The 12143-nt window shown below is 43.2% G+C and overlaps 1 protein-coding gene across 1 annotated transcript in view; it reads left to right on the top strand.

The window, feature by feature from the left end:
- The window catches only part of LOC309550515 (titin-like), a gene marked incomplete at its 5' end in the record, with an annotated part of 297613 nt that overhangs the window by 36342 nt on the left and 249128 nt on the right, over window positions 1–12143 (top strand). Inside the window, 3 exons of the mRNA XM_082250877.1 lie at window positions 826–1083; window positions 2130–2387; window positions 11237–11494. Coding sequence (XP_082107003.1) covers window positions 826–1083; window positions 2130–2387; window positions 11237–11494 — 774 coding nt within the window. The remainder of the gene's footprint in view (window positions 1–825; window positions 1084–2129; window positions 2388–11236; window positions 11495–12143) is intronic.

Raw genomic sequence — 12143 nt, 5'->3', positions numbered from 1 at the left:
AAAAAAGTATGGGGAAATACAGGGAAAGAGAAAAAAGGAAACATTTCTCAAAAAAATATAACGTTTATTACATAAAACATTAAAAAAATCACATGAATCCAGAGAGAACCTCCGGAGTAGTTAAAACAATGTCATGGGGTTACACAATATCATTCATAACACCTGACAGTGGAGAAGAGCATATTCTGAAAAACATAGACAGCTGAGATCCAGCTGAGACCACATTTTGGAAAACAGCACTTTGTTAGGTAGTGTGCACTGTGTTTGTCTCTCTTTAGCGTAACTGCTGAAATACTGGAATAAAATGTGTAAGTAGGCAAATGTTGTGTAGAACAATAAAAATTTGAAACTTAAAGAGTTAAGAATCTTCACAAAATAAATCATGCAAATATTTACTTTAATTATCCAACAAAGTGTAGATCAATATATCTATTAAAAAAAAAAAAATGAAGAGAATATTCACACAATTTATTGTGTGAAGATTCTCAAATCCTTTAGTAAATCAAGCAGTGTCACACTATTATATGCATGTATAACTCCATGAAAAAAATCCTCACTTTTTTTTTACTGAATAACATTTTGATATGATCTCCTCTGCTACACAATTCGACCATGAACATATAGTATAGGTAGCCTTAAGACAGATAGGTACTATAAAATTTATCACCTGCTTGAGTGTAATCTCAAACAAATTGTGAGATGACAAATGTGAAAACTCACAAAAGTTGATCACCTTATTGAATACAGAGTCAAACAGATTGTGAAATGACAAACAAATGTGAAAACGCTGCTGGAGACTACAACTAATACTTGTGTAATTTGTAGAACCTGAGGTTGTAAAGAACCTAAAAACACAGAATATCACCACCACTTCTATATCTCTGAGCTGGGAGAAACCAGATGGAAATGTCAGTTCATATAATATCCAGATCCCTGAAGATCCAGCTTTTGATAGGAATGTGACTACAACCTCTGACACAATTACGGGCTTGACACCTGGAAATTATTATACCTTCCTGGTCTCTGCTCTTGTTGATGGTGGTAATGTAAAGGGAGCTCCCAATATTACAACTGACTACACAAGTAAGTTATCAGAATAACTATTAACGGCATGATATTCCATAATAAAAAATAAATAACTGATGCTACTAGTTTGTATTGGTGGGGCATTTCAGCTACATTTTGGAATTGCCTTAAATTGGAGCCAATTAGAGATTAGTGTGCCCACATCCCAAAATGAATACATACAACAAGAAAAACCCTCTGGATGGGACTTTTAAGGGCAATAGGTAGGCAAAAGTATAAATTTTAAAAAAGTAAGGGGAAATACAGAGAAAGAGAAAAAAGGAAACATTTCTCAAAAAAATATAAAGTTTATTACATGAAGTATAAAACAAATCACATGAATCCAAAGAGAACCTCCGGAGTAGTTAAAACAATGTCATGGGGTTACACAATATCATTCATAACACCTGACAGTGGAGAAGAGCATATTCTGAAAAACATACACAGCTGAGACCCAGCTGAGACCACATTTTGGAAAACAGCACTTTGTTAGGTAGTGTGCACTGTGTTTGTCTCTCTTTAGCGTAACTGCTGAAATGCTAGAATAAAATGTGTAAGTAGGCAAATGTTGTGTAGAACAATAAGAATTTGCAACTTAAAGAGTTAAGAATCTTCACAAAATAAATCATGCAAATATTTACTTTAATTATCCAACAAAGTTTAGATCAATATATCTATTAAAAAAAATGAAGAGAATATTCACAACATTTATTGTGTGAAGATTCTCAAATCCTTTAGTAAATCAAGCAGTGTCACACTATTATATGCATTTATAACTCCATGAAAAAAATCCTCACTTTTTTTTACTGAATACCATTTTGATATGATCTCCTCTGCTAGACAATTTGACCATGAACATATAGTATAGGTAGTCTTAAGACAGATAGGTACTATATAATTGATCACCTGCTTGAGTTCAATCTCAAACAAATTGTGAGATGACCAATGTGAAAACTCACAAAAGTTGATCACCTTATTGAATACAGAGTCAAACAGATTGTGAAATGACAAACGAATGTGAAAACGCTGCTGGAGACTACAACTAATACTTGTGTAATTTGTAGAACCTGAGGTTGTAAAGAACCTGAAAACACAGAATATCACCACCACTTCTATAGCTCTGAGCTGGGAGAAACCAGATGGAAATGTCAGTTCATATAATATCCAGATCCCAGAAGATCCAGCTTTTGATAGGAATGTGACTACAACCTCTGACACAATTACGGGCTTGACACCTGGAAATTATTATACCTTCCTGGTCTCTGCTCTTGTTGATGGTGGTAATGTAAAGGGAGCTCCCAATGCTACAACTGACTATACAAGTAAGTTATCAGAATAACTATTAACGGCATGATATTCCATAATAAAAAATAAATAACTGATGCTACTAGTTTGTATTGGTGGGGCATTTCAGCTACATTTTAGAATTGCCTTAAACTGGAGTCAATTAGAGATTAGTGTGCCCACATCCCAAAATCAATACATACAACAACTAAAACCTTCTGGATGGGACTTTTAAGGGCAATAGGTAGACAAAAGTATACATTTTAAAAAAGTATGGGGAAATACAGAGAAAGAGAAAAAAAGGAAAAATTTCTCTAAAAAATATAAAGTTTATTACACGAAACATAAAAAAAATCACATGAATCCAGAGAGAACATCCGGAGTAGTTAAAACAATGTCATGGGGTTACACAATATCATTCATAACTAGAGTTGAGCAGACACCTCGATGTCCGTGTTCGGCGGGTTTGGCAGAACTTGAAAAAAAAGTCCGGGTCCGTGTCCTGGACTTTTTCCGAACTTTACCCGGACACCGAACCCCATTGAAGTCAATTGGGACCCGAACTTTCAGGCACTAAAATGGCTCTAAAACACCAATGGAAAGGGCTAGAGTGCTGCAAATTGCAGAAAAACGTAGTTAAGAGCATGGTAAGTGCTCTGCAAACAAATGTGGATAGGTAAATAACTTAAAACAACAAAAAAAAAAAGAGAAAAATAAAACAATGTTCTTCATCTGTGAAGGACGAGGCCCATATGGAGTAGGAGGGAGGTTGAGGTGGTGGTGGATGTGGCGGTGTCATAGGCGTGCGCACAGGGTGTGCCTGGGCACACCCTAATCACCTAGGGCACATTAGCATTATTGCTCTGTTTGCCAGTGAGGAGATGGGAAAGATCTCCCTCGGACCTGCTCTGCCATAAGAGAGTAATGCCAGCAGGGAGAGTAATGTACCGGGGCCATATACATGTAGGCAAACACATGCATGTGTATTTAAACTTTGTGGTGCACACCCTAATGCAATAGGCTGCGCACACCTATGGGCGGTGTAGGTGGAAGCGGCGGTGGAGGAGGACGAGGTAGCCAACACTGCTTTTTTTCAGTCATTTTAAATGAGAGTACACCCCAAAAGAGTGAGAAAGATCAAAAATAGAACAATGGCTGGGTAAGGTCGGTATCCATCTCTATTCTGCACAAGGTACGGAAAAGTCCTGTGGGATCCATGCCTGGTTCATTTTAATGAACGTGAGCTTGTCCACATTGTCTCTGGACAGGCGCCTGCGCTTGTCTGTGATAACGCCCCCAGCCGTGCTAAATACACGTTCAGATAATACACTGGCTGCAGGGCACGCCAGCACCTCCAAGGCATAAAGGGCAAGCTCAGGCCATGTGCCCAATTTGGAGACCCAGAAGTTGAAGGGGGCAGACCCGTCATTCACTACATGTAGGCGTGTGCACACATACTGCTCCACCATGTTGGTGAAATGCTGCCTCCTGCTAAGACGTTCCATATGAGCTGCTGGTGCTGCTGTTTGTTGTGGCGTGCTGAAAAAGCTTTTCCACATTTCGGCCATGCTAACCCTGCCTTCTGAGGTGCTGGCGGTGCCCTGGTTGCGTTGGCGACCTCTTCCTCCTCCTCCTCTGCCTTGGCCTTGTGCTTCCACTATGGCCCCGTTGTCAGGTGGGAATGCCAGCAGCATCGGGTCTACCAGCGTGCACTTGTACTCGCGCATCTTGTGATCGCGCTCCAGTGAGTGAATTAAGGACGGTACATTGTCCTTGTAATGGGGATCCAGCAGCGTGGCCCCCCAGTAATCAGCACAAGTTAGAATGTAGGCAACTCGGCGGTCGTTGTGGAGACACTGCAGCATGTAATCGATCATGTGTGCCAGGCTGCCCAGAGGCAACGAAAGGCTGTCCTCTGTGGGAGGTGTATCGTCTGTGTCCTCTGTATCCCCCCAGCCACGCACCAGTGATGGCCATGAGCTGGCCTGGGTGCCACCCTGCTGTGAACATGGTTCCATCTCCTCCTCCATCTCCTCCTCCTCATCCTCCAGAACTGTGCCCCTGCTGGACAATTGTGTCCCTGGCGTTTGTGGGTGCAGGAACCCACCCTCGGAGCCACTTTCAGGGCGAATGACTGCCCTGAAAGCCTTGGAAATGTTACCTCTTCATCCCCATCCTCCTCCTCCTCCTCATCCTGTGCCACATCCTCTTCCATCATTGCCCGAATCGTTTTTTGAAGGAGGCATAGAAGTGGGATAGTTAAGCTGACAACGGCATCATCGGCACTGGCCATGTTGGTGGAGTACTCAAAACAGCGCAACAAGGCACACAGGTCTCGCATGGAGGCCCAGTTATTGGTGGTGAAGTGGTGCTGTTCCGCAGAGCGACTCACGCGTGCATGCTGCAGCTGAAACTCCACTATGGCCTGCTGCTTCTCACACAGTCTTTCCAGCATGTGCAAGGTGGAGTTCCACCTTGTGGGCACGTCACATATGAGGCGGTGAGTGGGAAGGCCGAAGTTACGCTGCAGCGCTGACAGGCGAGCAGCAGCAGGGTGAGAACGCCGAAAGTGCACACAGACGGCCCGCACTTTCTGCAGCAGCTCTGACATATCGGGGTAACTTTTAAGGAACCTCTGCACCACCAAATTCAGCACATGCGCCAGGCAAGGGATGTGCGTCAAACCGGCTAGGCCCAGAGCTGCTATGAGATTTCGCCCGTTATCGCACACCACCAGGCCGGGCTTGAGGCTCGCTGGCAGCAACCACTCATTTGTCTGCAGTTCCATGCTCCTCCACAACTCCTGCGCGGTGTGTGGTTTTTCCCCCAAACAGGCAAGTTTTAAAACTGCCTGCTGTCGTTTACCCCTGGCTGTGCTGAAGTTGGTGGTGAAGGTGTTACGCTGACCGGATGAGGAGCCGGTAGAGGATGAGGAAGCGGAGTAGGAGGAGTTAGGAACAGGAGGCAAACTGAAGCGCCCTGCAATCATCGGTGGTGGAAGGACATGCGCCAAATTGCTATCCGCCTCAGGCCCATCCGCCACTGCATTTACCCAGTGTGCCGTTAGGGAGATATAACGCCCCTGACCGTGCTTACTGGTCCACGTATCGGTAGTTAAGTGGACCTTGGCACAGATGGCGTTGCGCAGTGCACACCTGATTTTTTCCCCCACTTGGTTGTGCAGGGAAGGGATGGCTTGCCTGGAAAAGTAGTGGCGGCTGGGCACGACGTACTGTGGGACAGCCACCGACATAAGGCTTTTAAAACTGTGCGTCTCCACCAGACGGAATGACAGCATTTCAAAGGCCAAGAATTTTGAAATGCTGGCATTCAGGGCCAGGGATCGCGGGTGGGTAGAGGGGTACTTCCTCTTCCTCTGAAGTGTTTGGGAGATGGAAAGCTGAACGTTTCCACGGGACGTTGTGGAGATGGTTGGTGACCCAGGTGGTGGTGTTGCTGACCGTTCGTCTGTTTGCGAGATGGCAGGTGCCGGTATCACTACAGAGGTGGATGGAGAGGCCGAGTCTGCAGCAGAAGAGGAAGCAGGAGGAGCCAGAGACCTTTCTTGGTTTTGAAGGTGTCTACTCCACTGCAGCTCGTGCTTTGCACTTAGATGCCTGATCATGCAGGTTGTGCTCAGGTTGAGAAGGTTTATGCCTCGCCTCAGGCTCTGATTGCAAAGGGTGCAAACCACTCGTGTCCTGTCATCAGCACATTTTCTGAAGAACTTCCACGCTAGAGAACTTCTTTGAGCTGGCTTTGGTGCGCTCGGTCCCTTGCTGCGTTGGGCAGTAGCAGGTATAGTGTCTAGGGCATGGCCGCTCCGCTTCTGCACTCTGCTCCCTCTTCTGCTGTGCTGGTGGCTCTGTGCGACCACCGCCTCTTCCTCCAAACTACTCAGGTCACCTGCATGACCTTCATTCCATGTGGGGTCGAGGACCTCATCGTCATCCACATCATCTTCCACCCAGTCTTCACCCCTGCCCTCCTTGTCAGTCTCCACAATTCTGAGTGCCGCAGCAGTTGGCACCTGTGTTTCGTCATCATCGGAGACGTGCTGCGATGGTCCTTCCATGTACTCATCTTGAGAAATAAGTGGTTGGGCATCGCTGCACTCAATCTCTTCCACTTCTGGGGCAGGGCTAGGTGGATGGCCCTGGGAAACCCTGCTGACAGAGTCATCAAAAAGAAGAAGAGACTGCTGCATTACTTGGGGCTCAGACTGCTTGCCTGATTTGCAAGGGGGTAAGGTGAAAGACGGTTGGACATTGGCTGCAGGTGCCAACTCTGACCTTTCTGCAGTAGACTGGGTGGGAGACAATGTGAAGGAACTGGAGGCACTGTCAGCACCCCAATCTAGTATCGCCTGTACTTCTTCTGGCCTCATCACTTCTAGAGGCGCATGATGCCCTACCAAATACTGCTGCAGGTTCTGTCGCCTACTCACACTTGAGGAAGGTGTTTCACTTGTGCGTGTAGCTGGCACAGAACGACCACGTCCTCTCCTTGCAACAGGAGCTCTACCAGCAGCACCACGACCCAGGCCACGGCCCCTATTTGACGGTCTCCTCATATTTCTGTAATTTAAGATCTTGCCCTAGAAAGGTGTTTATTGAATAGCGGAACAAAACAACAACAGTATCGCACGGGTGTATTTCACATTCAAATATGCAAACTGTACCGCAATTTAATTTTTTTTACCCCAAAAGGGTGTTTATTAAATAGCGGAATAGAAAAACAGTATACAAATACAACGGGTGTATCTCACAGTCAAATATGCAAAGTATGACGCAAATTTAATTTTTTTCACCCCAAAAGGGTGTATATTGAATAGCGGAATAGAAAAAAGGATATAAAATGGTGTATCTCACACGTACAAACACAGACTAGGCCCCGATTACAATTTTTTGTACCCTAAAGGGAGGATGAGGAAGAGGAGTAGGAGGAGTTTGGAACAGGAGGCAAACCGAAGCGCCCTGCAATCCTTGGCGGTGGAAGGAGATGCGCCAAACAAATTTAAAAAGTGTATCTCACACGTACCGATACAGACTATGCCGTAATTTAATTTTTTACATTCCAAAAGGGTGTATATTGAATAGCGGAATAGGAAAAATTTGATAAAACGGTGTATCTCACACGTACAAACACAGACTAGGCCCCGATTACAATTTTTTGTACCCTAAAGGCAGGATGAGGATGAGGAAGAGGAGTAGGAGGAGTTCGGAACAGGAGGCAAACTGAAGCGCCCTGCAATCCTCGGCGGTGGAAGGAGATGCGCCAAACAAATTTAAAAAGGTGTATCTCACATATACCGATACAGACTATGCCGTAATTTAATTTTTTACACTCAAACAGGGTGTATATTGAATAGCGGAATAGAAAATTTTTTATAAAACGGTGCATCTCAGACGTACAAACACAGACTAGGCCCGATTACAATTTTTTGTACCCTAAAGGCAGGATGAGGATGAGGATGAGGAGTAGGAGGAGGTCGGAAGAGGAGGCAAACTGAAGCACCCTGCAATCCTCGGCGGTGGAAGATGCGCCCCAAAAGATTGGAAGGTGTATCTCACACGTACCGATACAGACTATGCCACAATTTAATTCTTTTTACCCCAAAGGGTGTAGATTGAATAGCGGAATAGAAAAAATTTTATAAAACGGTGTATCTCACACGTACAAACACAGACTAGGCCCCGATTACAATTTTTTGTACCCTAAAGGCAGGATGAGGATGAGGAGTAGGAGGAGTTCGGAACAGGCAGGAGGCAAACTGAAACACCCTGCAATCCTCAGCGGTGTAAGATGAGCCCCAAAAATTGGAAAGGTGTATCTCACACGTACCGATACAGACTATGCCGCAATTTGATTCTTTTTACCCCAAAGGGTGTAGATTGAATAGCGGAATAGAAAATATGATATCAAAAGGTGTATCTATCTCACACGTACAGACCCAGACTAGGCCCCGATTACTATTTTTTGTACCCCAAAGGCAGGATGAGGAGTAGGAGGAGTTCGGAACAGGCATGAGGCAAACTGAAACACCCTGCAATCCTCGGCGGTGTAAGATGAGCCCCAAAAATTGAAAAGGTATATCTCACACGTACCGATACAGACTATGCCGCAATTTAATTCTTTTCACCCCAAGGGTGTAGATTGAATAGCGGAATAGAAAATATGATATCAAAAGGTGTATCTATCTCACACGTACAAACACAGACTAGGCCCCGATTACTATTTTTTGTACCCCAAAGGCAGGATGAGGAGTAGGAGGAGTTCAGAACAGGCAGGAGGCAAACTGAAACACCCTGCAATCCTCGGCGGTGTAAGATGAGCCCCAAAAATTGGAAAGGTGTATCTCACACGTACCGATACAGACTATGCCGCAATTTAATTCTTTTTACCCCAAGGGTGTAGACTGAATAGCGGAATAGAAAATATGATATCAAAAGGTGTATCTATCTCACACATACAGACCCAGACTAGGCCCTGATTACTATTTTTTGTACCCTAAAGGCAGGATGAGGAGTAGGAGGAGTTCGGAACAGGCAGGAGGCAAACTGAAGCACCCTGCAATCCTCGGCGGTATAAGATGCGCCCCAAAAATTGGAAAGGTGTATCTCACACGTACCGATACAGACTATCCCGCAATTTAATTCTTTTTACCCCAAGGGTGTAGATTGAATAGCGGAATAGAAAATATGATATCAAAAGGTGTATCTATCTCACACGTACAGACCCAGACTAGGCCCTGATTACTATTTTTTGTACCCTAAAGGCAGGATAAGGAGTAGGAGGAGTTCGGAACAGGCAGGAGGCAAACTGAAGCACCCTGCAATCCTCGGCGGTATAAGATGCGCCCCAAAAATTGGAAAGGTGTACCTCACACGTACCGATACAGACTATCCCGCAATTTAATTCTTTTTACCCCAAGGGTGTAGATTGAATAGCAGAATAGAAAATATGATATCAAAAGGTGTATCTATCTCACACGCACAGACCCAGACTAGGCCCCGATTACTATTTTTTGTACCCTAAAGGCAGGATGAGGAGTAGGAGGAGTTCGGAACAGGCAGGAGGCAAACTGAAGCACCCTGCAATCCTCGGCGGTATAAGATGCGCCCCAAAAATTGGAAAGGTGTATCTCACACGTACCGATACAGACTATCCCGCAATTTAATTCTTTTTACCCCCAAGGGTGTAGATTGAATAGCGGAATAGAAAATATGATATAAAATTGGTGATTTTTCAATAGCACATGTGAACACAGCAGTGTCTCATGTCGATCAGCTCTGCTGCAGGCTATGAAGGGGAAAAAAAACGAAAATTCCCCATTAAGTATTGTAATTTTTAAATAGCTTAGTACAGACTATGTCACAATTTAATTTTTTTTTAAACCAAAAGGGTGTATATTGAATAGTGGAATAGAAAAAAGTGTATAAAATTTAAAATCACTCAATAATAGCACATGTGAACACAGCAGTGTCTTATCACAGTCAGCACTGAAGCAAAAACGCTGCACACAACTGACTGACAAGAATAGATTTTTTTCTCCCTCCTCCTCCTCCTCCTCAGCGGGCTTAACTGAGGGCAAAAAGATTGTGTTCACTGTACCACCCCCCACACAGCAAAATCGATGTAGAACACTGACCCGGCCTATTCTCCAGCCTCGCCCTAATATTCTCAATAACATCGTTCACTGGCACTGCACAACCCACACACAGCAAAATCGCTGTAGAACACTGACCCTGCCTATTCTCCAGCCTCGCCCTAAAATGCTCTAATAACTCTCCCTGTCTGCAGCACTCCGACCTGTCCCTGCATTCTTTTCAGACACAATACAATTTTTCACTGTCTGTCCCTAATCAGCAGCCAGCACGTATGATGTGTGCTCTCTCCCTAAACTACAGCAGAATGAAGCAGCGCGCTGGGGCTCTCGAACTTATAAAGACATGGTCACATGCTTCAGATGGCCAATCACAGCTACTAATACATTAGTAGGCATGGCTGGGATGGCTTAAGGCACACCAGTTAAACGCTTGTTGATTGGCTGTTGAAAGCCCACCATTAAAAGCGCGCCATTACATACAAACCCGGAAATAAAATGACCAAACACGGATTTTAAACCCAAACATACAGTAAAGTTTTCGGGTCCGTGTTCGGGTAACAAAAATCCAATTATTCGGTACGAACACGAATAATACAGTCCGTGTTCGCTCAACACTATTCATAACACCTGACAGTGGAGAAGAGCATATTCTGAAAAACATAGACAGCTAAGACCCAGCTGAGATCACATTTTCTTAGGCAGTGTGCACTGTGTTTGTCTCTGTTTAGCGTAACTGTTGAAATGCTGGAATAAAATGTGTAAGTAGGAAAATGTTGTGTAGAACAATAAGAATTTACAACTTAAAGAGTTAAGAATCTTCACAAAATAAATCATGCAAACAGTTACTTTAATTATCCAACAAAGTGTAGATAACTATACTGTATATATTAAAAAAAAATTGAAGTGAATATTCACAAAATTTATTGTGTGAAGATTCTCAAATCCTTTAGTAAATCAAGCAGTGTCACACTATTATATGCATTTATAACTCCATGAAAAAAAAATCCTCACTTTTTTTTACTGAATAACATTTTGATATGATCTCCTCTGCTAGACAATTTGAACATGAACATATAGTATAGGTAGTCTTAAGACCGATAGGTACTATAAAATCTATCACCTGCTTGAGTACAATCTCAAACAAATTGTGAGATGACAAATGTGAAAACTCACAAAAGTTGATCACCTGATTGAATACAGAGTCAAACAGATTGTGAAATGACAAACGAATGTGAAAACGCTGCTGGAGACTACAACTAACACTTTTGTAATTTGTAGAACCTGAGGTTGTAAAGAACCTGAAAACACAGAATATCACCACCACTTCTATATCTCTGAGCTGGGAGAAACCAGATGGAAATGTCAGTTCATATAACATCCAGATCTCGGAAGATCCAGCTTTTGATAGGAATGTGACTACAACCTCTGACACAATTACGGGCTTGACACCTGGAAATTATTATACCTTCCTGGTCTCTGCTCTTGTTGATGGTGGTAATGTAAAGGGAGCTCCCAATACTACAACTGATTACACGAGTAAGTTATCAGAATAACTATTAACGGCATGATATTCCATAATATAAAATAAATAACTGATGCTACTAGTTTGTATTGGTGGGGCATTTCAGCTACATTTTGGAATTGCCTTAAACTGGAGCCAATTAGAGATTAGTGTGCCCACATCCCAAAATCAATACATACAACAAGAAAAACCCTCTGGATGGGACTTTTAAGGGGAATAGGTAGACAAAAGTATACATTTTAAAAAAGTATGGGGAAATACAGAGAAAGAGAAAAAAGGAAAAATTTCTCAAAAAAATATAAAGTTTATTACATGAAACATAAAAAAATCACATGAATCCAGAGAGAACCTCCGGAGTAGTTAAAACAATGTCATGGGGTTACACAATATCATTCATAACACCTGACAGTGGAGAAGAGCATATTGTGAAAAACATAGACAGCTGAGACCCAGCTGAGACCACATTTTGGAAAACAGCACTTTGTTAGGTAGTGTGCACTGTGTTTGTCTCTCTTTAGCATAACTGCTGAAATACTGGAATAAAATGTGTAAGTAGGCAAATGTTGTGTAGAACAATAAGAATTTGCAACTTAAAGAGTTAGTAATCTTCACAAAATAAATCATTCAAATATTTACTTTAATTATCCAACAAAGTGTAGATAA

The sequence above is a fragment of the Pelophylax lessonae genome (assembly GCF_965119305.1).
Source record: "Pelophylax lessonae genome assembly, chromosome: 3".
Taxonomy (NCBI): domain Eukaryota; kingdom Metazoa; phylum Chordata; class Amphibia; order Anura; family Ranidae; genus Pelophylax; species Pelophylax lessonae.
This window is presented reverse-complemented; position numbering and strand designations above follow the sequence as displayed.